The sequence below is a fragment of the Chiloscyllium plagiosum genome, unplaced genomic scaffold, assembly GCF_037043375.1.
Source record: "Chiloscyllium plagiosum isolate Xiang-an unplaced genomic scaffold, Cpla_swu_hap1 HiC_scaffold_1, whole genome shotgun sequence".
Lineage (NCBI taxonomy): Eukaryota > Metazoa > Chordata > Chondrichthyes > Orectolobiformes > Hemiscylliidae > Chiloscyllium > Chiloscyllium plagiosum.
The window spans coordinates 111,703,532-111,730,267 of NW_028270139.1; the positions used below are offsets into that span (position 1 = coordinate 111,703,532).

Below are 26,736 nucleotides of genomic sequence, written 5' to 3' on the forward strand. Positions count from 1 at the left end.
GCAGTGTGGAAGAACAGAAGGATCTTGGGGTCCATGTACATAGATCCCTCAAAGTTGCCACCCAAGTTGACAGAGTTGTAAAGAAGGTGTATGGTGTGTTGGCTTTCATTAGTAGAGGGATTGAGTTTAAGAGCTGCGAGATTATGCGGTAGCTCTATAGAGCCCTGGTTAAACTACACTTGGAATATTGTGTTCAGTTCTGGTTGCCTCATTATAGGAAGGACATAGAAGCGTTACAGAGGGTGCAGAGGATATTTACCAAGATGCTGCCTGACTGGAGGGCATGTCATATGGAGAAAAGTTAAGGGATCTAGGGGCTTTTCTCATTGGAGCATAGAAGGCTGCCAGTGGTGGAGGCTGGTACAATTGCAACATTTAAGAGGCATTTGGATGGGTTTATGAATAGAAAGGGTTTGGAGGGATATGGGTGGGGCGCTGGCAGGTGGGACTAGATTGGGTTGGGATATCTGGTCAGCATGGACGGGTTGGACTGAACGGTCTGTTTCCATGCTGTACATCTCTATGAGATCACTTGATAGAGGTGTACAACACGATGAGAGGCATAGATACAGTGGATAGCCAAAGACATTTTCCCAGGGCGGAAATGGCTATCACGAAGGGGCATAATTTAAAGGTGACTGGAGGAAGGTTTAGGAGAGATGTCGGAGGTAGGTTCTTTACAGAGTGGTGGGTTTGTGGAATGCACTACCATCAGTGGTTGTAGAGTCAGATACATCAGGGACATTTAAATGACTCTTGGATAGGTACATGGAAGATTGTACTGTGAAGGGTATGTGCGTTAGTTTGATCTTAGAATAGGATGAAAGGTCGGCACAACATCAAGGGCAGAAGGACCTGTACTATGCTGTCCTATGTTCTATGAAATTATTTCATCTAAAGAGCGATCAGCCTGTGGAATTCTCTGCCACAGAAAGCGATTGAGGCCAAAACACTGAATGTTTCAAAGAATTACATATAATTCTTAGGGATAAAGGGATCAAAGAGGGGGGAGAGAGAAAGAAGGGGGGGGAGAGAGAAAGAAGGGGGGGGAGAGAGAAAGAAGGGGGGGAGAGAAGGGGGGGGGGGAGAGAGAAGGGGGGGGGGGAAGAGAGAAAGGGGAGGGGGGAAGAGAGAAAGGGGAGGGGAAAGAGAGAAAGGGGAGGGGAAAGAGAGAAAGGGGAGGGGAAAGAGAGAAGGGGGAGGGGAAAGAGAGAAGGGGGAGGGGAAGAGAGAAAGGGGAGGGGAAGAGAGAAAGGGGGGGGGAAGAGAGAAAGAGGGGGGGGAGAGAAAGAGGGGGGGAGAGAAAGAGGGGGGGAGAGAAAGAGGGGGGGAGAGAAAGAGGGGGGAGAGAAAGAGGGGGGGAGAGAAAGAGGGGGGGAGAGAAAGAGGGGGGGAGAGAAAGAGGGGGGGAGAGAAAGAGGGGGGGAGAGAAAGAGGGGGGGAGAGAAAGAGGGGGGGAGAGAAAGAGGGGGGGAGAGAAAGAGGGGGGGAGAGAGAGAGGGGGGAGAGAAAGAGGGGGGGAGAGAAAGGGGGGGGGGAGAGAAAGGGGGGGGAGAGAAAGAGGGGGGGGGAGAGAAAGAGAGGGGGGAGAAAGGGGGGGGAGAGAAAGGGGGGGGAAGAGAAAGGGGGGGGAAGAGAAAGGGGGGGGGGAGAGAGAAAGAGGGGGGGGAGAGAGAAAGAGGGGGGGAGAGAGAAAGAGGGGGGGGAGAGAGAAAGAGGGAAGGAAAGAGAGAAAGGGGGGAAGGAAAGAGAGAAAGGGGGGAAGAGAGAAAGGGGGGGGAAGAGAGAAAGGGGGGGGGAAGAGAGAAAGGGGGGGGGGAGAGAGAAAGGGGGGGGAGAGAGAAAGGGGGGGGAGAGAAGGGGGGGGGAGAGAGAGAAAGGGGGGGGAGAGAGAAAGGGGGGGGGAAGAGAGAAAGGGGGGGAGAGAGAAAGAGGAGGGGGAAGAGAGGAAGGGGAAGAAGAGGGGGGAAGAGAGAAAGAAGGGAGCAGAGAGAAAGGGGGGGGAGAGAGAAAGAGGGGGAGGAGAGAGAAAGGGGGGGGAGAGAGAAAGAGGGGGGGGGGAGAGAGAAAGAGGGGGGAGAGAGAGAAAGAGGGGGGAGAGAGAGAAAGAGGGGGGGAGAGAGAGAAAGAGGGGGGGAGAGAGAGAAAGAGGGGGGTGGAGAGAGAGGGGGGGGAAGAGAGAAAGAGGGGGGGGAGAGAGAAAGAGGGGGGGGAGAGAGAAAGAGGGGGGGGAGAGAGAAAGAGGGGGGGGAGAGAGAAAGAGGGGGGGGAGAGAGAAAGAGGGGGGGGAGAGAGAAAGAGGGGGGGGAGAGAGAAAGAGGGGGGGGAGAGAGAAAGAGGGGGGGGGAGAGAGAAAGAGGGGGGGGGAGAGAGAAAGAGGGGGGGGAAGAGAGAAAGAGGGGGGAGAGAGAGAAAGAGGGGGAGAAAAAAAAAAGAGGGGAGAAAAAAAAAGAGGAGGGAGAGAAAGAGCGGGGAGAAAGAGGGGAGCAGGGTACCGATTTTCATAGTATTGATCATATTGAATAGCGGAGCATGCGGAGGGCCAAATGGCCTGCTGCCGCTGCCCCTATTTTCTTCATTTCTTTGAATCATTGCTAGATGCTAAGTACAGGTGTCGCAACAATGGCAAACTAACTGGAGGGGTACCTCAAGAATCAGCGTTGGGGCTCCAACTATTTAGAATTCATGTTGATAACCTTGAAGAAGTGACAGAGAACAGCAAATTTGAATGGATAAATACATTGAACAAAAAATAGGTAAGAAAACTAGACGAGAAACAATAATATCTGCAAATAGATACGATAGGTTAACTGAAGGCCAATAATTTTACAAATGAAGTTATTCAATTTAGTGGAGAGAGTAGAAAAGCAGCATGTTATTAAAAGGAGAGAGATTGCACAACGTTGCAGTACACGAGGGATCAAGAGTCTACTTGCACAAGAATCTCAACGTTAGAATGCAGGTACAACAAGATAAATGGTGGTCTTTATTGCAAGGAGAATGGAGAATAAAAGTAGAGAAGTCTTGCTACAACGATGCAGGGAGCTGTTGAGACTTCAAGAACAACAGTTTACACTTTTGAACTCCTTACTGAAGGAGGGACACGGAAGCAGTTCATGAGATGGCTGACTATTGATTCAAGGGATGAATGAGTTTTCAAATGAGAAAAAACTGAGCTGGTTAGATCTGCTGGTTTTTGGAAGAATGAGATTTGTTCACATTAAAATACAAAATTCTGAGGAAGCTTGATAGAGTAGGTGATGTAGTTTGGTTTCTCCTGCAAGGAAATATTAGTTTAAAATAAGGAGTCTCCTTTCTGAAGATTGTCAATTGTTTGATTCTTTACTCCAGAAAGCAGTTGAGGCTGGGTCACTGGATTTAAGGCTCAGATGAACAGACTTTTGGCCTACAAGAGATTCAAACAGGAAGTGAAGTTTAGGCCACTTCCAGAACAGTTATGATCTCATTGAATGACAGAGCCGGTTTGAAGGGGTGAATGATTTATTCCCAGCCCCATTTCTTAAGATGTTTGAAATGAATAAGAGGAGATACTACTCCTGATTAAGAACATTTTATGAGCAATGAACAAACCTACAGCACTTGGTGTAACATAGCATCACAAAAGCCACCTTTTAGTTGTATAAAAACACAGTCTGGTATCATCAACTAGAGTTCCACATACTCCTGCAGAACTTATTTAAGCTTGCCTAAACACTTAATTTAGTTATTACATCCCCTCCACCTAGTAGGAATGGTGAAAGAACAAAAGGCCATATAGGAGATGGTAGAAGCAGATAGTTTTGGTTAACTTAAATACACATTAAATAAAATTTTGCCAGAAAAATTGAATAATTTTTGAGATAGAGCAAATTAATGATTTGTCACATCATAGATCGCAGATTTAGTCATGTTTGGAGAGGCTTTAGACCTATGATTCCAAAAGCTCTGCACCAAGATATTGCACATATCATGCCTTTGTCTGCTGCAAACTAATTGACAGCCACGTGTTAAAATAATAGTTGATGCATAATCAGGGCCATCAAGATAATTGAAAGAAAATTAGACTTTTTTTAATAATTGTCAGTTCCCATGTTTCCAGAATCCTCAAATACTGAATTCAGAGTGTATAGGTTCAGCCAATTAGTGTAAACAGGATTTAATTCCAAATTCCACAGCAGCATTCCATCTCAGAAAGAACTTTTGACAGTTAGGATGAAAATTAGGGAAAAAATATGCATTGCTGCACTTGGTCATCCAATCAAGATGTGAAACTGGTTTCAATTGAATTTGTCATTTGTTGATTGATTCGGACTTCTGACAAACCCTTTTTCCCACCTTGCTCCTACACCTCCATGCTCTGCTTAGATTTTGAACATATCAGAATTAAATGTTCTTGATTTAAATTTCTTTACCCAAAAGGTTGGTGAGAGTATGGAATATTATGCCACAATATGTAATTGAGACGGTAATCATCACCAATTGTGAACAGAAAAATATATATGGATGGAAACTAAAAAGGTTTTAATAAATAGCAGGGTAATGGGATTGACAACACAGACATACAGGTTGAATTTGTTTGGCTTGGCATTTATTGAACCATCTAATAACTAACACTTGCATTTGTTTATTTAAAAAAAATACAAAGATCTCACCTGGTAAAAGAATTCCAGAAGCAACACATTCAAAAACTCTCCTCATGGCATCACCAGGGCTAAGTGGTCCAGAAGCACTGCTGATTACCTTTTCCACCAGCAATTCCATGGCCTATGTAGAGTGCACAAAAGAAATTAAGTCACGTGGCCTACTAACATGAAAAATAGCATTGATGGGTGAAGAAAGAGATGAGTCATGGTAGTGGATGAAGCAAAAAATTGAGACAAAAGAAGGAATCGAAGATTTGTTAAAAGATGGGTTTTAAAGAGACAACCTCGAGAGTGAAAAATCAAAGTGTGGAATAATCAGGTTTTGCAGCATCTTTGGAGAAATGGAGTAAAGGTTTCAAGTCAAATACAACTCCTCTTCTGATCTGAAGATATTGACTATTTCTAGCACTTTCTTAATTCAGATTTCCTGTATCCACAGTATTATGCTCTTATTTTAGAAAGTTCTAAAAGAAGACCAGCAACTGCAAGAACAGCCTCAGGGAAAAAAAAAACTGACAAGAAATCAAAGGAACAGATGAGCACAGATTTATTCTTAATTCATCCAAATGATGTGAGCTTCACTGGCTGTGCGAGCAATTATTGCCCATACCAAATTTACCTTCAAGTTGATTTTGAGCTACTTTTTCGAGTTCACTGAGTTTAGGGTCACCCACAATGCTGCCATAATGTTGATCCAGTAGCACTGAAGGAATGACAATATATTACCAAGTCAGGATTGGTGAGTGGCTTGGACAGGAACTTAGAGGTGGTGGCGTTCCCATCTCTTTGCTGTCCTTGTCCCAGGTGGTATGGTCATGGGTTTGAAGGGTGTTGTCCAAGGATCCTTGGTGAATTTCGAGTGTATCATGCAGATGAAATAAGCATTTTCTAATCTACCTGTGCAGATGTTATTACACACCCTGCAACAGGTGGGACTTCAACCTGGGTCTCCAGAGGTAAGGACACCACTGTGCCACAGTACATCAGAGTTGGAGGAAGTGAATGTTTGTGTACATGGTGACAATAAAGGTGGTAGCTTTGTCTCTGATGGTACCTTGCTTAAATGTCCTTGAGGCATACATCTAGACAAGCTTTCTGAACAGGATGAGGTTGTGGAAATATCCAAAAATATTGGGACATTCAAAGGGAATTCACTGCGATATAGTAATTGGTGTGTGGCATTTGTCCAGGGAAGAAATTAAAAGGGGGAGGGGGGAAAAAGGAGAGAGAGAGAGAGAGAGAGAGAGAGAGAGAGAGAGAGAGAGAGAGAGAGAGAGAGAGAGAGAGAGAGAGTGTCCACCTCTGATATCAGTTTCAAAAATCACTATTTTCCAGTCCCTTTCAGGCCTGAGGAAATTGTATTGGACTCAAAACATAAAATCTGTTTCTCTCTCTCTCCACAGATGCTGTCAGACCAGCTGAATTTCTGCAGCATTTTCTATTTCTGTCAAAATTTTAGCATCCGCCTTACTTTGCTTTCATTAAAGTGCTATTTCTTTTAGCCCTAATGATCCTAACTCTCTTCATACTGAAGGCAAGGTTTCTCTACTTATTATGTAGCTAGTTTCTATCATCCTGAACAGAAATAATTCTGGCCAACCTGAAAAAGACTGAAGATATTTATCACACTGCATGGTCAAAGTAGTTATAGTTTAAAGATCAGTTCGTAAAATATCCCTGTTCCACGTTTTAAGTGCTGTTCTTCCATTGAGTATTGGCATTGCCAGGTGTCATTATTTGAAAGCATTTCTGCAATCAAGTGCTGAGGAGATAATTAGGTAGAAATATTTATTTTAAATCGGTGTCACATTTAGATTTACAAAATATTACAACGTCCAGATAGATGTTCTTGCATTAGAATAAACAGTCATACAAAGAAGTTAGGAGTCAAAGCAATCTACAGGCCAGCAAAAAGACCCTTCAACCCATCAAGTCTGAACCAATCAAAAATAGGCACTTAACTATTCCAGTCCCAATAGATGGCCCCTGTATGGCTTGACATGACAAGTGCATATTTCAATGCTTCATGACTGTTATGAGGGTTTACTAGAACTTATTCTCTTACATATTTATCAAAAAAAGGGAGGTGATAGCCTACTGGTATTATCACTGGACTGTTAAATCCAGTGACACAGATAATGTTCTGGGTGACAAGCTTTCAAAACCCATTATGGCAGTTGGTGGGTTTTGAATTCTGATACCCATTTAATGGTCATCTTTTAATACTACATTGCAAATGGATATTATTCTGTGCAATCAGTCTGTTCCCTTAACCCTGCTAAAGTCAAGCATGCTCAACAAGTAGGTTTTATGCATCTCACTGAGCAAATGACAGCCACACTCACCCAGCTTGGCAATGCTCCCCAAGTAGGCACACGCTGGCAAAGATCACGAAGGATGCGAATAATAATCACACAAGACTGCAAACCATTGGCTCTAGCCTAAAGTAGAAATAAAAATTTAAGTCATGTGACGTTAACCAGTCTCCAAGCTAGAGACTAGATAATGGGAAAAACACTGCTGCTTCAAAACAAAAGCTTGTAAAGATGGTGGATTAATTAAAAATATATATCCAGCACTTTACTCATGAGTGTACAGTCTACAGCAGAATTTTTCTGTTCTGTGGAAGAAATGGGGGTCAAAGTACACAGCAGAAACAGGAAGAAGCTGGCCTAGCTCATCTTCCTGGCCTCTTGAGAACTTCTTGTCCCGCACGTTCTTCCTTTATTGTATATCAAAAGAACATGGAATTTACACTGAAAAGTCTACAATTTCACAGAAGATAAATTGAAAGAATCAATAAAAAAGTCACGGAACACAGAGTAGACTGCCTTTTCTTACTGCATATTTAACACACTGCAAACTCACAGTAAGTTAGGGCAACTTCTCGGTCTCCCGTGTTATCATACAAACGTTAAATTTCAAAATAAAATTATAAATGGAGCGGGTGAAGAAAAGTTTACAAAAGCTAAGCATAAAGCATTTCAAATTCCCTTCTAAAAGCCGGTTAAAACTGCAGCCTTATGGAACAATTACATCAACACAATACTGATAAAGTGCAAACATTATGTAAAGCGACACAAGGATGCCTCATGCTACAGTCAATGACCAGAAAAAAAGTTAATGAACAATTTAAAATGTTTTAAACAATAGAAAAAGGGAACCAAAAGAAAAAAAAACAACAAACAAAAAGGGGTAAATCAAAAATATTTTTCCTGGTCACTTTTAGGCAAAGGCACGATCAATGTAGGCAGCCTTGGGAATATTAGGTTTACAATGTGATAGCTCATTTTCATGGAAAAGTCATAAACTCAATTATCTCTCATAAGGCTACAAGAAGAAAGTAAAATGATGTTCCGAACCTGGAACCACTTAGCGTGGCGTAGAGCAGCCAGAGCGTCAAGGCATTTTTGCCTGTCCAAGACGTCCGGTGGATCTTTCACCATAACCGAGGTTACATCTAAAATGGATCGAATTGGCAAAGTGCAGTGAGGAATGGGTGTTTGACCAGGTAGGCATGTCATTTCAGAAACATAGCCATACTGCCACACGTACTACCCAAAACTGACATTTCTTAAATGAATACTTTTTTTGTAAAATATCCAATAAATTCCAATTAAATGCATTATAATACTTGAGGTTTTTTGATGTCTCAAGTGACTCAATGAACATGAGGTTTTGTTGACACTTTTAAAAACACTCAGTCTAATCGTATAAATACAGACTCTGCTTCAATTATTAGTTTGTCCTAAAGTACAAGGAGGACTAGTAGCCACACTTCACCAGCCAATTCAGAACATATTATAGAAGGGCCTCCAGAAATCCATGTAGAGAATTTAGAAGAATCTTGTAAACATGAAATTGTCAATTGGTACGGTACATATTTTAATTAGTTCACTGGTATTTCATTTTGTTTATGCAGAAGGAATGTCTCTTAAATCCACTGTACATTAGTGTTTAAAATTTTATCTAACCTGGAGTTTCCATTCAATGCCAGATACAAGACATTACAATAATTTTGCAGTACATAGTGATCTAGAAAAATGACTACAGTCATAAATAAATAGAAATCCATTCCATTTAATAAGATCATGGCCAAACTGTAACCTTAACTCACTTTCCTGCCTGCCCACCAATCCCAATTCATCAAATTTCCTTGTCAATCAACAATCAATCCAACACTGCTTTGAGTATATTGCATGACACAGCTTTGACTGCTGTCTGGGATAGAGAACTCTAAAGTACTCTCAGATTCTCATGTTTCAATAACAACACCTCTCTTTCTTCTAAATTTCAAAGAGCATAACCTGCTCAACCCTCTTCTCATTATACAACCTTTTCCTCCGAGGAATCAGCTGTGAATCTTCTTTGATAGCTTCCAAACAGAATTACATCCTTTCTGAAGCAAGGAGATCAAAATTATCAACACCATTTCTGATGAAGCTTCATTAAAGCCCAAACAGCTATAGCAAGACTTCTGTGTTTACAGTCCTTTTGCCTTGAAATGAAGGCAAACACTCAATTTACTATACCCATTAGCCAGTTTTGTGATTCATACATGGGCACACCAAATTCCTCTAACATATATTTTGCAATCTCTATTTGAATAACATTCTAGATTTTTATTCTTCCTGCAAACTGAAAAAGCTCACATTTTCTCGTACTGTACCCATCTGCCAAAATGTTGCTTGTTCTCTTAGCGGCACGGTGGCACAGTGATTAGCACTGTTGCCTCACAGCGCCAGAGACCCAGGTTCAATTCCTGCCTCAGGCGACTGACTGTGTGGAGTTTGCGCGTTCTCCCTGTGTCTGCGCGGGTTTCCTCCGGGTGCTCCGGTTTCCTCCCACCATCCAAAGATGTGCAGGGTCAGGTGAATTGGCCATACTAAAATTGCCTGTAGTGTTAGGTAAGGGGTAAATGTAGGGGTAGGGGTAGGGGTGGGTTTTGCTTCGGCGGGTCGGTGTGGATTTGTTGGGCCGAAGGGCCTGTTTCCACACTGTAATCTAATCTAAATCTAAATCTTAACCTATGTGCCTTTACAGACACCTAATCTCTTTACAACTTGCTTTATCTTTTTTTGTGTTGAGCAAATTTAACTTTGATGTAAACAGTGCCTTAATCTTGGTCAATAATGTAAATTGTCCTGATGTCCCAGCACTGATCCACTGATCCATAGAACATACAACGTTACAGCACAGTACAGGCCCTTTGGCCCTCGATGTTGCACTGACCTGAGAAATTAATCTGATGCCCATCTAACCTACAGCGTTCTATTGTTATCCATATGTATGTCCAATGCCCATTTAAATGCCCTTAACGTTAAGAGTCTACTATTATTGCAGCCAGGCTGTTCCACGCCCCTACTACTGAGTAAAGAAACTACCCTGTCCTAAATCCATCACACCTCAATTTAAAGCTATGTCCCCTCGCATTAGCCCTCACCAAAGGAAAAAGGCTCTCACTGTCCATCCTATCCAACCCTCTGATTATGTTGCACATCTCAATTAAGTCACCTCTCAACCTTCTCTCTTACGAAAACAGCCTCAGTTCCCTCAGTCTTTCCTCGTAAGATCTTCCCTCCATAGTAGGCAACATCCTTGTAAATCTCCTCTGAACCCTTTCTAAAGCTTTCACATGCATCCTATAATTTGGTGACGAGAACTGCACGCAATACTCCAGGTGTGGCCTTACCAATATCTTGTTTAGCTGAAGCCACCTTGTGGCTCTGAAACTCAATCCCCGACCAATAAACACCAACACACCATATACCTTCTTAACAACCTTATCAACTTGGGTGGCAACTTTCAGGGATTTATGCATCTGGACTCCAGGATCCCTCTGTCCATCTACACTGCCAAGAATTTTACCATTAGCCCAGTACTCTGCATTTCTGTTACTTCTTCCGAAGTGAACTATCTCACACTTTTCCGTATTAACCAGCATTTGCCACTTCTCATCTGCATCTTCTCTATGTCCCTGTGTAACCCACAATATCCTTCAGCACTATCCCCAACACTGCCTACCTTAGTGTCATCTGCAAATTTACGAGCCCATCCTTCTACGTCCACCTCCAGATCATTTATAAAAATGACAAACAGCAGTGGCCCCAAAACAGATCCTTGCAGCACACCACTGGTAACGGAGCTCCAGGATGAACATTTCCCATCAACCATCACTCTCTGTCTTCTTTCAACTAGTCAATTTCTGATCCAAACCGCTAAATCACCTTCAATCCTGAAACTCCATATTTTGTGCAATAGTCTACCATATGGAACCTTATCAAACGCCTTACTCTAAGTCCATACACATCACATCAACAGCCTTAACCTTATCCACCTGTTTTGTTACCTTCTCATAGAACTCAATAAGGTTAGTGAGGCACCACCCACCCTTCACAAAACCATGTTGACTATTCTTAATCAAATTATTCCTTTCCAGATGATTATAAATCCTCTGTCTGATAACCCTCTTTGACATTTTACCTGCAACCGAAGGAAGGCTCACTGGCCTATAATTACCAGGGTTGTCCCGACTCCTGTTCTTAAACAAGGGAATAACATTTGTTATTCTCCAGTCTTCTGGCACTACTCCTGTTGACAATGATGACAAAGGCCGAAGCCAAAAGCTTTGCATTCTTCTCCCCGGCTTCCAAGAGAATCAGAGGATAAATCCCATCCGACCCTGGGGCCTTATCGATTTTCAGATCTTCCAAAATTGCTAAAACCTCCTTTGTCAACCTCAATCTCATCTAATCTTGTAGCTTGTATCTCCGTTTTCTCACTAACATTGCCATTTTTCAATGTGAACACTGACAAAAAGTATTCATTAAGCCCTTCCCCTGCTCAGAATCCACACACAACTTCCCACTACTATCTTTGATTGGCCCTAATCTTACTCTAGTCATTTTTTATTCCTGATATACCCATAGAAGGCCTTAGGATTTTCCTTGATCTAAACATGTCCCCTCCTGGCTCTTCTTAGCCCTCTCTTTAGATCGTTTCTGGCTAACGTACAACTCTCAAGCCCCCTAACTGAGCCTTTACACCTCATCCTCACATAAGCCTTCCTCTTGACAAAAGATTCAACTTCTTCAGTAAACCATGGCTCCCTCTCTCGACAACTACCTCCCTGCCTGATAAGTATATATTTATTCAAGGAACAGCTACTGAGGGTCCTTGATAAGCTCCACATTTCAAGAGCGTCCATCTCCTGCAGTTTCCTTCCCCATTCTATGCATCCTAAATATTGCCTAATCGCATTATAATTGCCTTTCCTCCAGTTATACCTCTTTCCCTGTGGTATATACTTATCCCTGCCCATTGCTATTGTAAACATAACCGAATTATGGTCGCTATCACCAAAGTGCTCACCTATCTCCAAATCTAAAACCTAGCTGGGTTCATCCTCCAGTACCAAAGCCAATATGGCATTGCCCCTTGTTGGCCTGTCCACCTACTGTGTCAAAATACCCTCCTGTACACATTGAACAAAAAGTGACCCATCTAAACTACTTGAACTATTGTATTCCTCGTCAATATTGGAGAAGTTAAAGTCCTCCATAACAAGTACTCTGTTACTCTTGCTCCTATAGAGAATCATCTTTGCTATCCTTTCCTCTACATCCCTGGAACAATTTGGAGACGTATAGAAAACTCCCAACAAGCCGACCTCTCCTTTCCTGTTTCTCACCACAGCCCAAACAACCTCAGTGGGTGAATCCTCAAATGTTACCTCAGGTGCTTGAACACTTCCCTTGGTTAACAATGCCACACTCCCTCCTCTTTTACCATCTTCTCTGTTCTTGCTGAAACATTGAAATCCCAGAATCTGCAAGAACCATTCCTATCCCTCCTCTAGCCATGTCTCTGAAATGGCCACAACATCGAAATCCCATTATACACATTTCAAACCAACATCCTGATTGTCTGTGCCCTCTCATGATGTTGTAAACCTATCCCTGACCTCACTACCCTCAACTTCCTGTACATTGGAACTACAGTTTAGGTTCCCATTCCCCTGAGGCATTAGTTTAAACCCCCCCGAACAAGAGTAGCAAGAGGTTTTTCATTTGTGGTTTTCAAATCGACTGGGACAGTTCCAGAATCTATAGAAATTTCAAAGATGACAACCAATGTATCCCTCTGCAGCCACTTCATCGAAGACCCCTGCAGTCTATCGGGTCCAAGGGAACTGTCAGCCTTTAGTTCCAATAGTTTTCGAAGTGCATTTCGCACTTAATTTTAAGCTATTCTCGGGAAACTTGCATTTCCTACAATAAAAACAGATATAAAATGCCTACTTAATACTTTCACCCTTTGCTTGCTTCTCATCAACTCCCCAGTCTCACCTTTTAAAAAAAACCAACGCTTACTTCAGGCATTCTATTTATGAATTTGCAAAAACTCTTACCATCTGCAATTATATTTCTAGCTAGCTTTCTCATGATACACAAGATACATTATTTTTTCAATTCCAAAGTGAAAAAACATTACCTCAACAGTACCCTTGTTTTAAAGGTTCCTTAAAATATCTTTTATTTAGATAAATGTGAAGGATACAAGTGATAGAAGTTTATAAATTACATCCACAAATATCGCAGCTTATCTGGAGGTATGTACTGTCATTATTGGATATAATGCAGAGGCATCCTGATATTAAACCTCAAATGTTAATACACTGACATTGAAAAAGAACTACCAGGCCAGCAAAGCTTAGTTTCCAAACTAATTTTTTCTATGATTTAAGACCTCAGATCCAAAAAATGGTTTTAACGCTTAAGGTTAACCAAATGTTTTTGACGATTGATTTGAAAATTAGAGTTTTAGTTTAAGCAGTGTACTTAGGAGTGACAAAGTCACCAGTAGAACGTGTTATCCATTTAGGTAATTTTCACAGTAACATTTAGGCAGCACAGTTTACTCCATTTAAATAAACTTCACTTGAATTACTGAAAACTTAATCTCCAAAGTTTGGATGATGGTGTGATTATTTATTAAATTGTCTATGCCTTATTATTTAAAATATCTGGTCGAAAATCACTAATTAGGAAATTTCAGTAATTGTTAATGAATACTGAAATCTGTGTCAGTAACCAAGGATTCTTAAAGCCCAGAGGGAAATTATGGTAGTTTTATTCTAACCTGAGATGACTTTGATTTTTGGTACAAATGAAAGGGCAGTGATTTTACTTCAGCAATTTCAATATGCTATTCAGCTATGATTTGTTCACAAATGTTGTTGCGAGATGGTGTGTAAAATGATTATTGGACTGCTTTGAAAATAATGAATTTTTGTGGCCCTGCTAAAGTTTCATAGAAATAATTATCACCTATATTTCAGCAGCATCAAACTAAGTCAAAGAAAGCAGGAAAGGAAATGGAATTCTGCAAGAACACTTAAGAGATAGACCGATACCACATATCTGGCAGTATATGTAATGCTGGATAACATACCAGACATTTCCTTATAAACAAACCACCAAAGCAATTTGAATGTGTTTAGTTTGGAACTACACAATTTTAGAAATTGAACTTCAATTAAATGTAATTTTGTATAAAAGGGGATTGTGAAAGACAATTTACTTAATTTTAAAGAAAGTAAAAATATCCGATACCAACACTAAGTGGCATTGTTCGATCTCTAGATACATTTTATATATAAGCAAGGCTGGAGTGGCCCCAGTCCATCCAACAACTGTGTGGCAGGTGTGGCTAAGCTCTTACAAAAACCTTGGTCAAAAATCCTTCCGATGACGTGGCAGCAGCCCCTGAGAGGATTCGATTCTTGCTGTTGATGCTAGAAGGCTTTGGACTGAATCCATGAGCTATGGATAGATAAAAACAACCATCTTGCTGGAAATCTACATCCCAACAAAGGTCACAAATAAGTTATTGCAGAGTCAAAACCAGCAAAACACGCAGACTCAACTTGGCAGCAGTCTAACAATTAAGGGAATTTTTTCCTTATACCCGTCCCTTATCCATCAGAGATTCCTCTCGCAAAGCCTTCATTAGTAGTAGTTTAGTAACTCCCCTAAGGATTTTCTGAAAGCCTACAATAAAATCTGGCATTTTACATTACCAGGGCTCTAAAATTCAATGAAATGCAAGAATATTGTGCTGTTCCTCAGGTCAGAAGTGACAAAAAGTTTGCTCATTTTTAAACTGTACAATGTTGTTACTCAAAAGATATTCGATTACTTTGGTGCCTGGGATTTATCTTCCCCCCCCCCCCAAATTAAATCCATATTTTTGAAAAAAATTACCCATTACTGTTAAAGCTTTAGCTCGTTTTCTGGAGACAAAAAAAATCAGCTTTACAGTTATATGTCAGCAACTCAAACAAGATGCTTCAGCAGACAACTCAAGTTAATTAGCATTCCTCAGGCCATGTTACCAGTTATTTCATATTGTGGTTTTTAATTTTTTAGGATATCAAGTGCCTGTCACATCTAATAAGAGTTTCCAGACAACAAATCTGAATTTAAGAGCCCTGTTCTGTTATAAGGAATCCCATGAATTATGTGAAAAATGTTTAAAAATATGAACACCAACACACTTGGAAGTTATATTACAAAAATATTCTTAAGAATACAGGGTTCAGCTTGCACTCAGGGGAGCCATGTGTTGAATACCAAGGGACCTCAATAGTGAGTTCTACAACACTTTCCTTTACGATCACAGTCAACTTCACATATTGCACACAATAACATGCTTTGAATTCCACTTTCTTTCAAGTCTCTTATATACTGAAAAGTGTCATAGAGTAACTCCTAGGGCCCATTGGCATCTGAAGATAGCAGGAAAAAAAACAGAACAGAGAAGCAGACAAGTAAAGAATCTTAGACATCCAACCTCCATCCCTCATGTTCTCCTCTCTAATGACCGGGGATGTAAGTGTGATGGTGACTTGCATTTTTGGTTCCGTATATGAATTGAGTAGTATGGCAGAGTCAGGTATGCAGCACTTCACTTCATATTTCTCAGGAGTGGTTACCTGTAGTTAGATTTTTAAAAATTAGCTCCTAAAAGCTGACCAATACACTGTTCAGCATTACAAACATCAAAACAGAAATTGGAAAACAGTCAAAATTTGTAAACAGAAATAAATTTTATGTTTTCCTTTTTACAGATGGTGAAATTTACAAATTACTATGAATTTTTAGTTTCACATTCCCAACATCTGTAGTTTTTCCATCACCTCTTTTGATACAAAAGGAGACAAAAATAAATACTGAACTTTTGCAGCAGTGGCACTTTCTATCTTTGGTTGAAAAAAATTAACACGTTTCTAGATCCCATTTCATGAAAATGTCAGGATATCAACACTGAAACTCTACCAAATGGTCTTATGTCCTGTGCTCAGAATAACTGCCTGTAAGCCACAGGTGCCTGCCAAATGTAATAGCAAAAAGAAGTTCTGTTAATCTACCAATTCAAGTCAGTCTGGGTTTAGGAAGCAAAATTATGCTAAAGGCATGTTTTAAAATCAGTCACCAGAGTTTTGTTTTGAGCAAAAGTACCATACCGCAAGCTGCTTTGGCAAGTTCTCTGCAATGCGATTTAGCAGTGTTCCGGTTGGTTTCTCTGCACAGAGCAGAACAAGGTTCACATTTTTGTCCCCACGTAACAGCAACCCTTTGGCAAGCACACCAACTCGCATTACACCTTTCAAAGCTCTCTGGCTATCGTCTCTTCTGTAGCAAGTTTGGGTAGGAGAGATAAAAAATACAAATCAAGTTTCTGTCCCGACTGTAGTTATTCGTAAAATAGTAAAAGCATTAGTTGATTTCAAGACCAAGTTTCAAACTCTACTTTTCTCACGACTTGAATAATTCTGCCCCTTTGTGCGCATCACTTTTACTTAAAAGTTTCTTTGTACCAATTTATATCCCTTTCCATCAAAATCTGGTGAGAAGCAGAGGCCATAATTATTTACAATATATACATGATTTGGATGAGGCAAGCAAATGTACTACACCCAAATTTATCGATGACACCAGAAGAGGTGAGAAATCAAGCAGTGAGGATGACAATCTGCACAGGGTTATAGAGGAGAAAGTGAGGACTGCAGATGCTGGAGATCAGAGCTGAAAATGTGTTGCTGGAAAAGCGCAGCAGGTCTGGTAGCATCCAAGGAGCAGGAGAATCGACGTTTCAGGCATGAGCTCATTCCTGAAGAAGGGCTCGTGACCGAAACGTCGATTCTCCTGCTCCTTGGATGCTGCCTGACCTGCTGCGCTTTTCCAGAAACACATTTTCTGCACAGGGATATAGACATGGTAAGCATATAGGCAAAAATTTGGCAGACAGAATATAATGAAAGAAGCTTATTCACCTTGGTAGGAAGATTAGACGGGCAGAATATTATTTAAATGGGAAAAAACTACATTAAGCTACAGAACAGAAAGATTTGGGAATCCTAATCCATGAATCATGAAAGGCTAGCATCCAAGTTCAGTAGGTAATAGGGAAAGCAAATGGAATGTTGGCCTTTATTTCAAAAGGGAATGGAATATAAAAATAGGGAGATTTTGCTAAAAATATACAAGGCACTGGCAGGCTACAACTGGAATACTGTAAACTGTTTCGGGCCAATTATCTAATAAAAGAAATGCTGACATTGGAGGCTGTCCAAGTAAGGTTCACCAGGTGAATGCCTGGTATGGAGGTACTGTCTTATGAGGAGAGGTGGACTAGATTGTGCCTGTACTCACTGAAAAACACAAGGATGAGAGGCAACCTAATAGAAGCATTCAAGGTTCTAACAGTAGATGCAGAAGGTCACTTCGCCTTGTGGGAGAGACTAAGATCAGCCAGCATTATCTCAGTTTGATATCACATAGTTAAGACAAGTAGGGATGAATTTCTTCTGAGGAAGGTGAATGTGTGGAATTCTTTACTGCAGAGGACTGTAGAAGCTGGGACAATAAAGTATATTCAATGTTGAGATAGACAAATTTTTAATCAATAAGGGAACGAAGAGTTATGGGGAAAAGGCAAGAAATTGGAGTTTAGGACCATCGGATCAACCGTCATTTCACTGAATTGCAAAGCAGGCTCGATGGGCTGAACGGCAATTCTGCTCCTATGTCTTTCAGTCTTAGGATGTAGATTTGCATTGGGACAGAAAACTTTGTCCTATTTTCTTCATGGTATGGGATAGGCAATTGTCCTCAAATGAACTGGCTATCCAGACCACTGAAGAGGACAATTATGTGTCAACCACATTGTTACCATAAAGCTACGTCAGTTTCTTGAGAACATTTTTTACTTTGAGTAGTAAAGATAGCATTATTTTAAATGTAGATCTCAGTTCTAAACATTCATCTTCAAAGCCACTATGTGTAACAACCATGTACATTATTTGTAATGTAATCAGATCAGAGTAAAATTAGTACAGAAAAGTCAGAGTCATCGAGATGTACAGCAGGGAAACAGACCCTTCAGTCCAACCCATCCATGACGGCTAGATATCCCAACCCAATCTAGTCCCACCTGCCAGCACCCGGCCCATATCCCTCCAAACCCTTCCTGTTCATATACCCATCCAAATGCCTCTTAAATGTTGCAATTGTACCAGCCTCCACCACTTCCTCTGGCAGCTCAGTCAGGCAGTCACAATTCACAAAAAAAATTCTAAAAAATTCTGAATTAAAAAATAAAGCAATAACAAGGAAATGTTGATCATCTATAACCCTGGAGATATTAAACATTTCTGTAAACATTTTTCTGTTGTTCACAGGACATGTAGCATGAACCATCTTCTTGAGCCATTGTGTTGCGCAAGTACATCCAAAACGCTGTTACATTCTCGGATCGCCAAGGAGTGGCAGTTGGAGTTTAATTTTGATAAATGTAAAGTGCTGCATTTTGGAAAAGCAAATCAGCGCAGGACTTGCACGTTTAAATGGTAAGGTCCTGGGGAGTGGTGCTAAACCAACAGACCTTGGAGTGCAGATTCTTGATCCTTGAAAGTGGAGCTGCAGGTAGATAGGATACTGAAGGAGGCATTTAGTACTTGCCTTTATTGGTCAGTGTATTGAGTACAGGAGTTGGGAGGTCATGTTGCAGCTGTACAGAACATTAGTTAGGCCACTTTTGGAATACAAAAAATAGATGTTTCGGGCAAAAGCCCTTCATCAGGAAGCCTGAAGGGCTTTTACCCGCAACATTGATTTTTCCTGCTCCTCGGATGCTGCCTGACCTGCTGTGCTTTTCCAGCACCACTCTAATCTTGACTCTAATCTCCAGCATCTGCAGTACCCACTTCTGCCACTTTTGGAATACTGCATTTAATTCTGGTCACCTGCTAAGAGATGTTAAGGGGTTAATTTGCTCTGCTGCCCTGAGAGAAATTAGATGCCCTGCGGATAAAGGTGTAGGTTTCTCTGACTTGCAGATACAATATAAAAAATTACATTGTCATCTCCTACTATTCAGAGTAGATGCACATTATCATCTCCTATTCAGAATCAATAAGAACACAAATTGAAATTCTGACCAGGCCCTGCAGTTTAAAAACAAATGCTGTACAACAGATCTTGCCATTAAGGAAAAATCTGAATTACATTGTTTCTGGAAACAGTCAAGTCACCGCATTGTGTCTCGAGTGGCACGTGATTATCGGGGAGTGGCTGGGAGTTGACTTATGGGCATTTCTGACTGTGATGTAAAAATTTTGTAAGAAGGAAGAACTGGTCCCTTTGTTCAGAGGACTTCTCTTGACACGTTTCACAAGTATTGCGAAGAGTGTTAAGTGACCCTCCAAAGCTTGCAGTTGCTTAATAAATTTTGGTTGTTCACAGAAATTGGCATATTGCAGTTGCATCAAGTGTGTAAGAATCTCAAGAAAAAGAACCTAACAGCTATAGGAAGAATGTTGTAAAACTTCCATGGGTTCAGAAAAGATTGAGAAGGATGTTGCCAGGGTTGGAGGGTTTGAACTATAGGGAGAGTCTGAATAGGCTGGGGCTGTTTTTCCTGGAGCATTGGAACATGGATAGGGTAAATAGACAAGGTTTTTTCCCCGGAGTGGGGGATTCCAGAACTACAGGGCATAAGTTTAAATGAGGGGGGAAACGATTCAAAAAGGGGCCTAAGCGACAACGTTTTCACACAAAGGGTATGGGAATGAGCTGTCAGAGGAAGTGGTGGTACAATTACAATATTTAAAATAATCTGGATGGGTACATGAATAGGAAGGGTTGAGAGAAGGACATGGGCCAAGTGCTGGCAAATGGGACTAGATTAATTTCAGATATCTGGTTGGCATGGACGAGTTGTACCAAAGGGTCTGTTCTCCTGCTGTACACCTCTTTGACTCTATCTTAAATTAGTGACAATGAAGGACAGCATTTGGGTGTGATAAGAATCATAATCCTTGGTCTAAGAATAACAAATCAAAATAAATCTGGTCGACTACATTAAATTTGGAAAATAATGTATTCTCACAAATGGTTATTCAAGGTAAAAGTATTCTACGTGCATAATGAATATTTAAAATATATCAAAATCTCTCACAATACAAAGAAATTAAGCTATGCTAGAGGAGATAAAAGTTGAAGCTTTTCATTGCAGTCAGGATGATTTATAGTATCTGAGGCAGATCAATGCCACCCATATGCCAACCAATCAACACCCTCTTCTCACTTTAATTGCAGTTTCTTTTCTAAAATCGCTTTTTTTAAAAACATTTCATTCCTAATGATCTTACGTCTCATTCTAGCAATGTTTAAGGTCCGTCCAAAATTATACTCTGAAGTGTCATACCTATCTTTGATTGCATCTTTCTTTTCATCCTCTTTGTTTTTTGGTTTATCTTGTTCAGTGATGCAGTCAGACACAAGTTTAAGAGCACGTTCAGTATTGGAAACGATTTTCTGGACAGCTTGCAGCTCCTCTTCAGTTGGATATATAGCAGCATGCTTTGTCATTACATAGCGATCATCCGATGAGTCTGGGCGCCTGGGAGGCTAAACAGATTGAAATTTAGTGCCAAAATAATGTATTTCCTTTGCTGCTTAAGTCAATTTATTACATTTATTCAACTACAACATGGAAAAAAAACTAGCTGATGAAATCTGGCTGCAGGTAATGATCAAAAAATGTTTAACATTTAATTTTCTCTCTCTTAAGCATCTAAGTCACAAGGTCTATTTGCAAACCATCTTTGTTTCTGCAACAACTAAATAATTGATCTTCCATCAACTCAATGGAAAAGTACATGTGGAATTTTAAAACTTGCCATGTACAAGTAGGAATGGTACGTTTCAATTTGGTTAAAATCATCAAAACCAGACCCAAATAACACAGGTTAAGAAATCAGTCACAGAGTCATACAGTATGAAAACAGATCCTTCAGTTTAACCAGGCCATGCCGATCATAATCCCAAACTAAACTAGTTCCACCTGCCTGCACTTGGCCCATATCCCTCCAAACATTTTTTATTTGTGTATTTATCTAAAACAGCTTTCAAAAGTTGTAACTGTAACTCCATCCATCATTTCCTCTGGATGTTCAATGCACATACAAAACACTCCATTAAAAAAAAACTCTCCCTCATGTCTTTTAAAATCTTTCTTCTCTCATCTTAAAAATACGTCTGCTAGTTTTGAAATCCCTCACCCTAGGTAAAAGACACTGCCATTCACCTATCTATATTCCTCGATTTTATAATCTCTCTAAGTATCCAGCCTCTCTTTATACCTCAAACCCTCCATTCCCAGCTACATTTTACAAAATCTCTTCTGAACCTTTTCCAAATTAATAATATTATTCCTACAACAGCGCAACCACAACTGGACACAATACTCCAGAAGAGGCCCCACCAACGTCTTGGACAGTTGGTTCTGCTATAACACGTGTTTCTTCAATGCAAATTGGCTATAACACAACTGAAGACTTTAGACCATTATCTGTGGAACGCAAACCTTCCTTACCTGTACTGGCTATAACACGATTCCAGTCCCTTTGCTTTAAATGGTACTGCTATTACACAATTTTCTTATAACACGGGATCGCATGGGAATGGAACTATCACGTTATATCAGAACAGACTATACAACCTCAATATGACATTTCAACCTCTGAGCAATGAATTAAAGTCCTTTTGATTCAAAGACTTCCAAATCGTTTTAGTGTTGTGTGAATACTTCTATTTAGACTTATCTTAACAAATGGGCTTCAACCTCACAAAAAGCAACATACTAGTGGTCCATGGGGTTGCATCATTCCTGGTCGGACACCAAGGAGGCCTGGTGGATACCCATCAGCCATTCTGCGACGGTCATCCCAATAATGGTGTTCCTCTTCCATTCTCCTCCAGTAGATATCCTCCTCATATCGCCTGAAGATATAAAATCCTTGCACTTTAGTTACCTTCCAAAAAAAAATACAAAACCCGCAAATCGACATTTTTCGTCCTAAACATCCCAAACATTGTATTAAATGGATTTTACTGAGACCAAAGTTAGTTAAAATGCTACATGACAGATGAGAATAATTAATGCAATCTCAGGCTTTATAAATGTGACTTTGCTACTTGAGGAGGAGAGAGAAAACAGAAAACTACATACCTGTTAGCCCCACATCAGTCAGAAGAAAACGGCCGGAATATAAAGGATTAAAAGGTTGCAATAACCAAACACTTAAATTATAGATTGGGCACAGTTAGATTTAGTAAAGGGAAATGTTTAACAAATCTACTGGAACTTAATTGAGAAAGTTACCTTGCATAGATAAATGAGACTCAGTCGACATGGCAATTTCTAGATATTCTGACAATCTTCCACATGGGAGGTTGATAAACAAACTTAGAACACCAACATTAGAGCACTTTTTATTCATTCACAGTATGTGGGCATTGCGGCTCGGCCAGCATTTATTATCCATTTCTAATCCCCACTTAAGAACCAGCCACATTGCTAAGGATCTGGAGTCATATGTCGGTTAGACAGTAGATTTCTTTAAATGATATTAAATGAACCAGATGGTCAGTGGTCACCATTGGCTAATTTTTATTTCAGATTGCTAGTTAATTCAAAATTTCTCTACTTGCCACAGCGGGATTTAAGATCATGCTCAGAATATTAACCTGTAGCTCTGGATTTTGAGGACTGGTTCACATAAAAAAAAAATCAAAACTGAGAAATAAATGGATCATTGTCAGCTTGGCAGGGTAATACAAGGCCCCAGTTATTCAGCATCTGTATCAGTAAGTTAGATTTGAAGATCAAATATTATATTTCCACGTTTCCTGATGACACAAAACAGGGTGGGAATGAGAGTTGATGAGGAGGGTGCAAAGAGGCTTTAAATAAATTTAGACTGGCTGAATAGGCAGGAGAATAACAGATGGAACATAACATGGAATAATATGATGTCAGTCACTTTGGTAGCAAAGAAAGAAATGCACAGTATTTCTCAAGTCATGAGAAATTGTGAAGTGTGAATAGGCAAAAGGATCTGGTGCTCTGGCTCATAAGTCACTGAAAGCTGACATGCAGCAAGTAATTGGAAGGCAAATTGACTTAAAACAAGACAATATAAATACACTCGTAAAGAAGTCTTCCTAAAGCTGTCCAAAGCCTTTCAGACCATACCTTGAGTATTATGTATTATTTTGGTCCACTTACCAGAGAAAGAATGTATCTGTCACAGAGAGATAACCTTAACTCCCATCTCTCCCCATAATAATTCCCCTACCAATTGAGAATCTCAGCCTTGAATATATTTAGCGGCACAGCCTTTTATATTCTTCTGCCATAAAAGCATTCCACAGAAAAAAAATCCTTATGCGCCCACTCACTGAATGAACCTCTTTGGATTGCCTCCAATGATAGCATACCTTCTTTCAGGTAAGAGGACCAAAACAGTTCACAGTATTCTAGGTGCAGTCTGATGAATGCCTTGTATAGGTTTAGCAAGATCTCTCTTCTATTATATTCCATTAACTTTGAAAGAAAGTCCAAAACTTTACTTACATTCCTTATTACCTGTGGAACTTGTATGCTAGCTTTTTTGTGATCTATGTTTCAAGACTCACAAACTCGGTCTTCTTCAGTCTTTCCTTATTTAAATAATAACAGCCCCTCTATTCTTCCTGTCAAAGTGAATAACCTCACACTTCCATAAATTATAGTCCATCTACCAGAGGAGAGCTACAGGAGTAGACCATTCATCCAGTCGAGCTGCTCCCCCATTTAATATGATCTCAGCTGATCAAATATTTTATGCTTTTAACCCACATCCAAAAAAAGCATTTACAAGATTTGTAATCCGAAATCTATCAACCTCTTTTTAGATTAGATTACTTTACAGTGTGGAAACAGGCCCTTCGGCCCAACAAGTTCACACCGACCCGCCAAAGCGCAAACCACCCATACCCCTACATTTACCCCTTACCTAACACTACGGACAATTTACCATGGCCAATTCACCTGACCTGCACATCTTTGGAACTGTGGGAGGAAACCGGAGCACCCGGAGGAAACCCACGCAGACACGGGGAGAATGTGCAAACTCCACACAGTCAGTCGCCTGAGGCGGGAACTGAACCCGGGTCTCTGGCGCTGTGAGGCAGCAGTGCTAACCACTGTGCCACCGTGCCGCCTCTATTTTATATACACACAAAGACTGAGCTTCCTCTGGGATAGAGAATTCCCAAGGTTCACAATACTCCAAGATTGTGGAGAATTTGCAAATTTGAGTTATTATTGAGGAAGTTTTGGTGATATCACTGTCTATAATGCATGCTGCAGCAATGGTTTGCTGGCAGTTGAAGGACTTTAAGTTTAAAGTGGTGTATGAAATTCAAGAGTCAGGGGCCAAGTGACAAAATGCATTTCTGATTGAATTCAAGACAGAAAGAGAGACGGAGTAAAGAGTAGTTATTCACAATGACAGAGGTGGAAACTGTGTTCCATAAATATCTGCACTGACACCACGACTATTCACAACTTGCATCACTGATTTCAAGTTGTTGATGCAACATAGTCAGTCCTGTTGGTTCTGCACAATGTCTTTATTGTGCAAGAAGTTGATGCCCAGAGTGATGTGAGATGGTCTGTCCAATTTTATTCTTATTATACCTGTAACTAGTGCTAGTGTCAAAATTATTTACAATGTATTAATTACTTGAAAATATATGTACTAATGTCACATTTGCCGATGACAGCAAAATAAGCGGGAAGGAAGTAGAGAGGATAACACTGTGACACAAACAGGTTAACTTACAGTCATAGAGTTGTACAGCACAGAAACAGACCTTTGATCCAACACATCCATGTCAACCAAATATCCTAAATTAATCTAGTGGCAACATTCCCTAAGACCCTATAATTAAATGTACAAGTCCTGCCCTAATTTGCCAAAATGCAACACCCCACATTTATCTAAATTAAACTCCATCTGTTACTCCTCGGCCCATTGTTCAAGGTCCCACTGCACTCTGAGATAACCTTCTTCACTGTCCACTACACCACCAATTTTGGTGTCATGTGCAAACTTACTAATCATTCACATCCTCATTCACACATTAATGGACACAAGTTTGGCAGATGGAATATAATGTTGGAAAATGTGAGGATATCTAATTTGGAAGGAAGAAGAGAACAGCTGAGTATTATTTAATATCCATTAAAAGGATAATTGTTCCACATCTACTCCTACATCTCATGGACTTATCAGATAGGTTTTCAGGACAATCTAACAGCGCATGATTAGCAAAAGTGATACCAGTCTTTTATTCTACATCTATCAATTCCCAAATTTAAATTGCCTAATTGCAGTGGTGAGATTTTGACTTAGATATTTGAACCATAACATATTGCACACATGTATGCGGTCCCCATAACTGCAGACAATTCATGAACATATTAATATTTAAATAAACAAAAACAGTAAAACATACTAAAATTCTATGAAGGCATGTATGTTTCAGAATTACATAAAAGTTGTGAAGATTTAAGAATTACAACATTTAGAATTTCTGATTATAAACATGAAAATTAATTGCAACAAAGTAATCTCCTTTTAAATAAACACAAATGATCCGATTACCTCATTTCCATACGCCATCGCTCCTCTTCTTCCCTCCGTCTCCAATACTCTTCCTTCTGCATTTGTTTTCTCATTTTTTCTTCTTGGATTTTTCTTGCTCTAATGCTTGGTTTTACTTCAACTTGTAATTCAGGATTTACTTTTTTCTTATTTAACAGGAAGGAAGAAATATTTCACACCATTGTTGAAACATAGTTGACAGTTAATCATTTTATTAATTTGGCACTCACTTTATACTGCAGTCTGTGTCTTCTCCCCTTCAAATGCATTTCTTTTGCATTCGGGTCATTGAAGCTACACTCACACAACTTACAATGGAAACGAATCACTTTGCCTTCATCATTTCGAACCTTGCAAAAAAGATGAATATTTATTAATTTACAAAATAAATCTCCTTGGTGTTTTTGTTAGAAGCGGCTCCAGCTAGAGGAGGGTCAAGATTAATACATACATGATATAGTGCTGAAGTTCATAGTATCTCTGCCCAACACAGTGCAGCTAACAACCTATTGCCTATTTCTAAATTTACCCAGATGTGCTGGACGGGAAGAACCTTTGGTTTGGTTTGATTTGGTTTTATTTCAAATGCATATGTACATATAATGTGCCAATAACTCAAAGCAGTTAGCAAACCACTTGCACAAAATTACAAAAGGGGATTGCATTTCGATCACACCACCTTGAAGAAACACAGGACAAAGTACCTCTCAGTAAGTTTTAAATTAATAAAGTATGGTTGACTACAGCAGTTTAACCTCCAGCTTACCACCATCTTCCCCAGAGCAATTAATACTGGCCTGGCCAGTAGCAGACCATATCGCATCAACAACAAAATGACACAGATACAAGACCATAAGAAATCGGAATAGGATTAGGCTGTTCAACCCCTTGAGCCTGCTCTGCCATTCAATAGGATTATGACTGATTTGACTCTTCACGTCTATTTTCCCATTCTTTCTCCATAACTCTTGATTCCTCCTACTAATCAAGAATCTGTCTGTCTGTCTACCTCAGTCTTCTTGAGAGACAAGG

The 26,736-nt window shown here is 40.1% G+C and overlaps 1 protein-coding gene across 3 annotated transcripts in view; it reads right to left on the reverse strand.

Annotated features, from left to right (window-relative positions):
- The window catches only part of zfr (zinc finger RNA binding protein), a 97,890-nt gene that overhangs the window by 15,023 nt on the left and 56,131 nt on the right, over window positions 1-26,736 (reverse strand). The window contains exons 11-19 of one of the 3 annotated variants that reach the window (XM_043687475.2): window positions 25,935-26,054; window positions 25,705-25,850; window positions 21,853-21,991; window positions 20,415-20,617; window positions 16,171-16,336; window positions 15,498-15,639; window positions 8,006-8,103; window positions 6,989-7,084; window positions 4,653-4,764 (exon numbers count right to left, since the gene is read on the reverse strand). In XM_043687475.2, coding sequence (XP_043543410.1) covers window positions 4,653-4,764; window positions 6,989-7,084; window positions 8,006-8,103; window positions 15,498-15,639; window positions 16,171-16,336; window positions 20,415-20,617; window positions 21,853-21,991; window positions 25,705-25,850; window positions 25,935-26,054 — 1,222 coding nt within the window. Of the gene's footprint in view, window positions 1-4,652; window positions 4,765-6,988; window positions 7,085-8,005; window positions 8,104-15,497; window positions 15,640-16,170; window positions 16,340-20,414; window positions 20,618-21,852; window positions 21,992-25,704; window positions 25,851-25,934; window positions 26,055-26,736 lie in introns of those variants that run through there. The other 2 variants (XM_043687472.2, XR_015757909.1) reach the window with 2 other exon arrangements.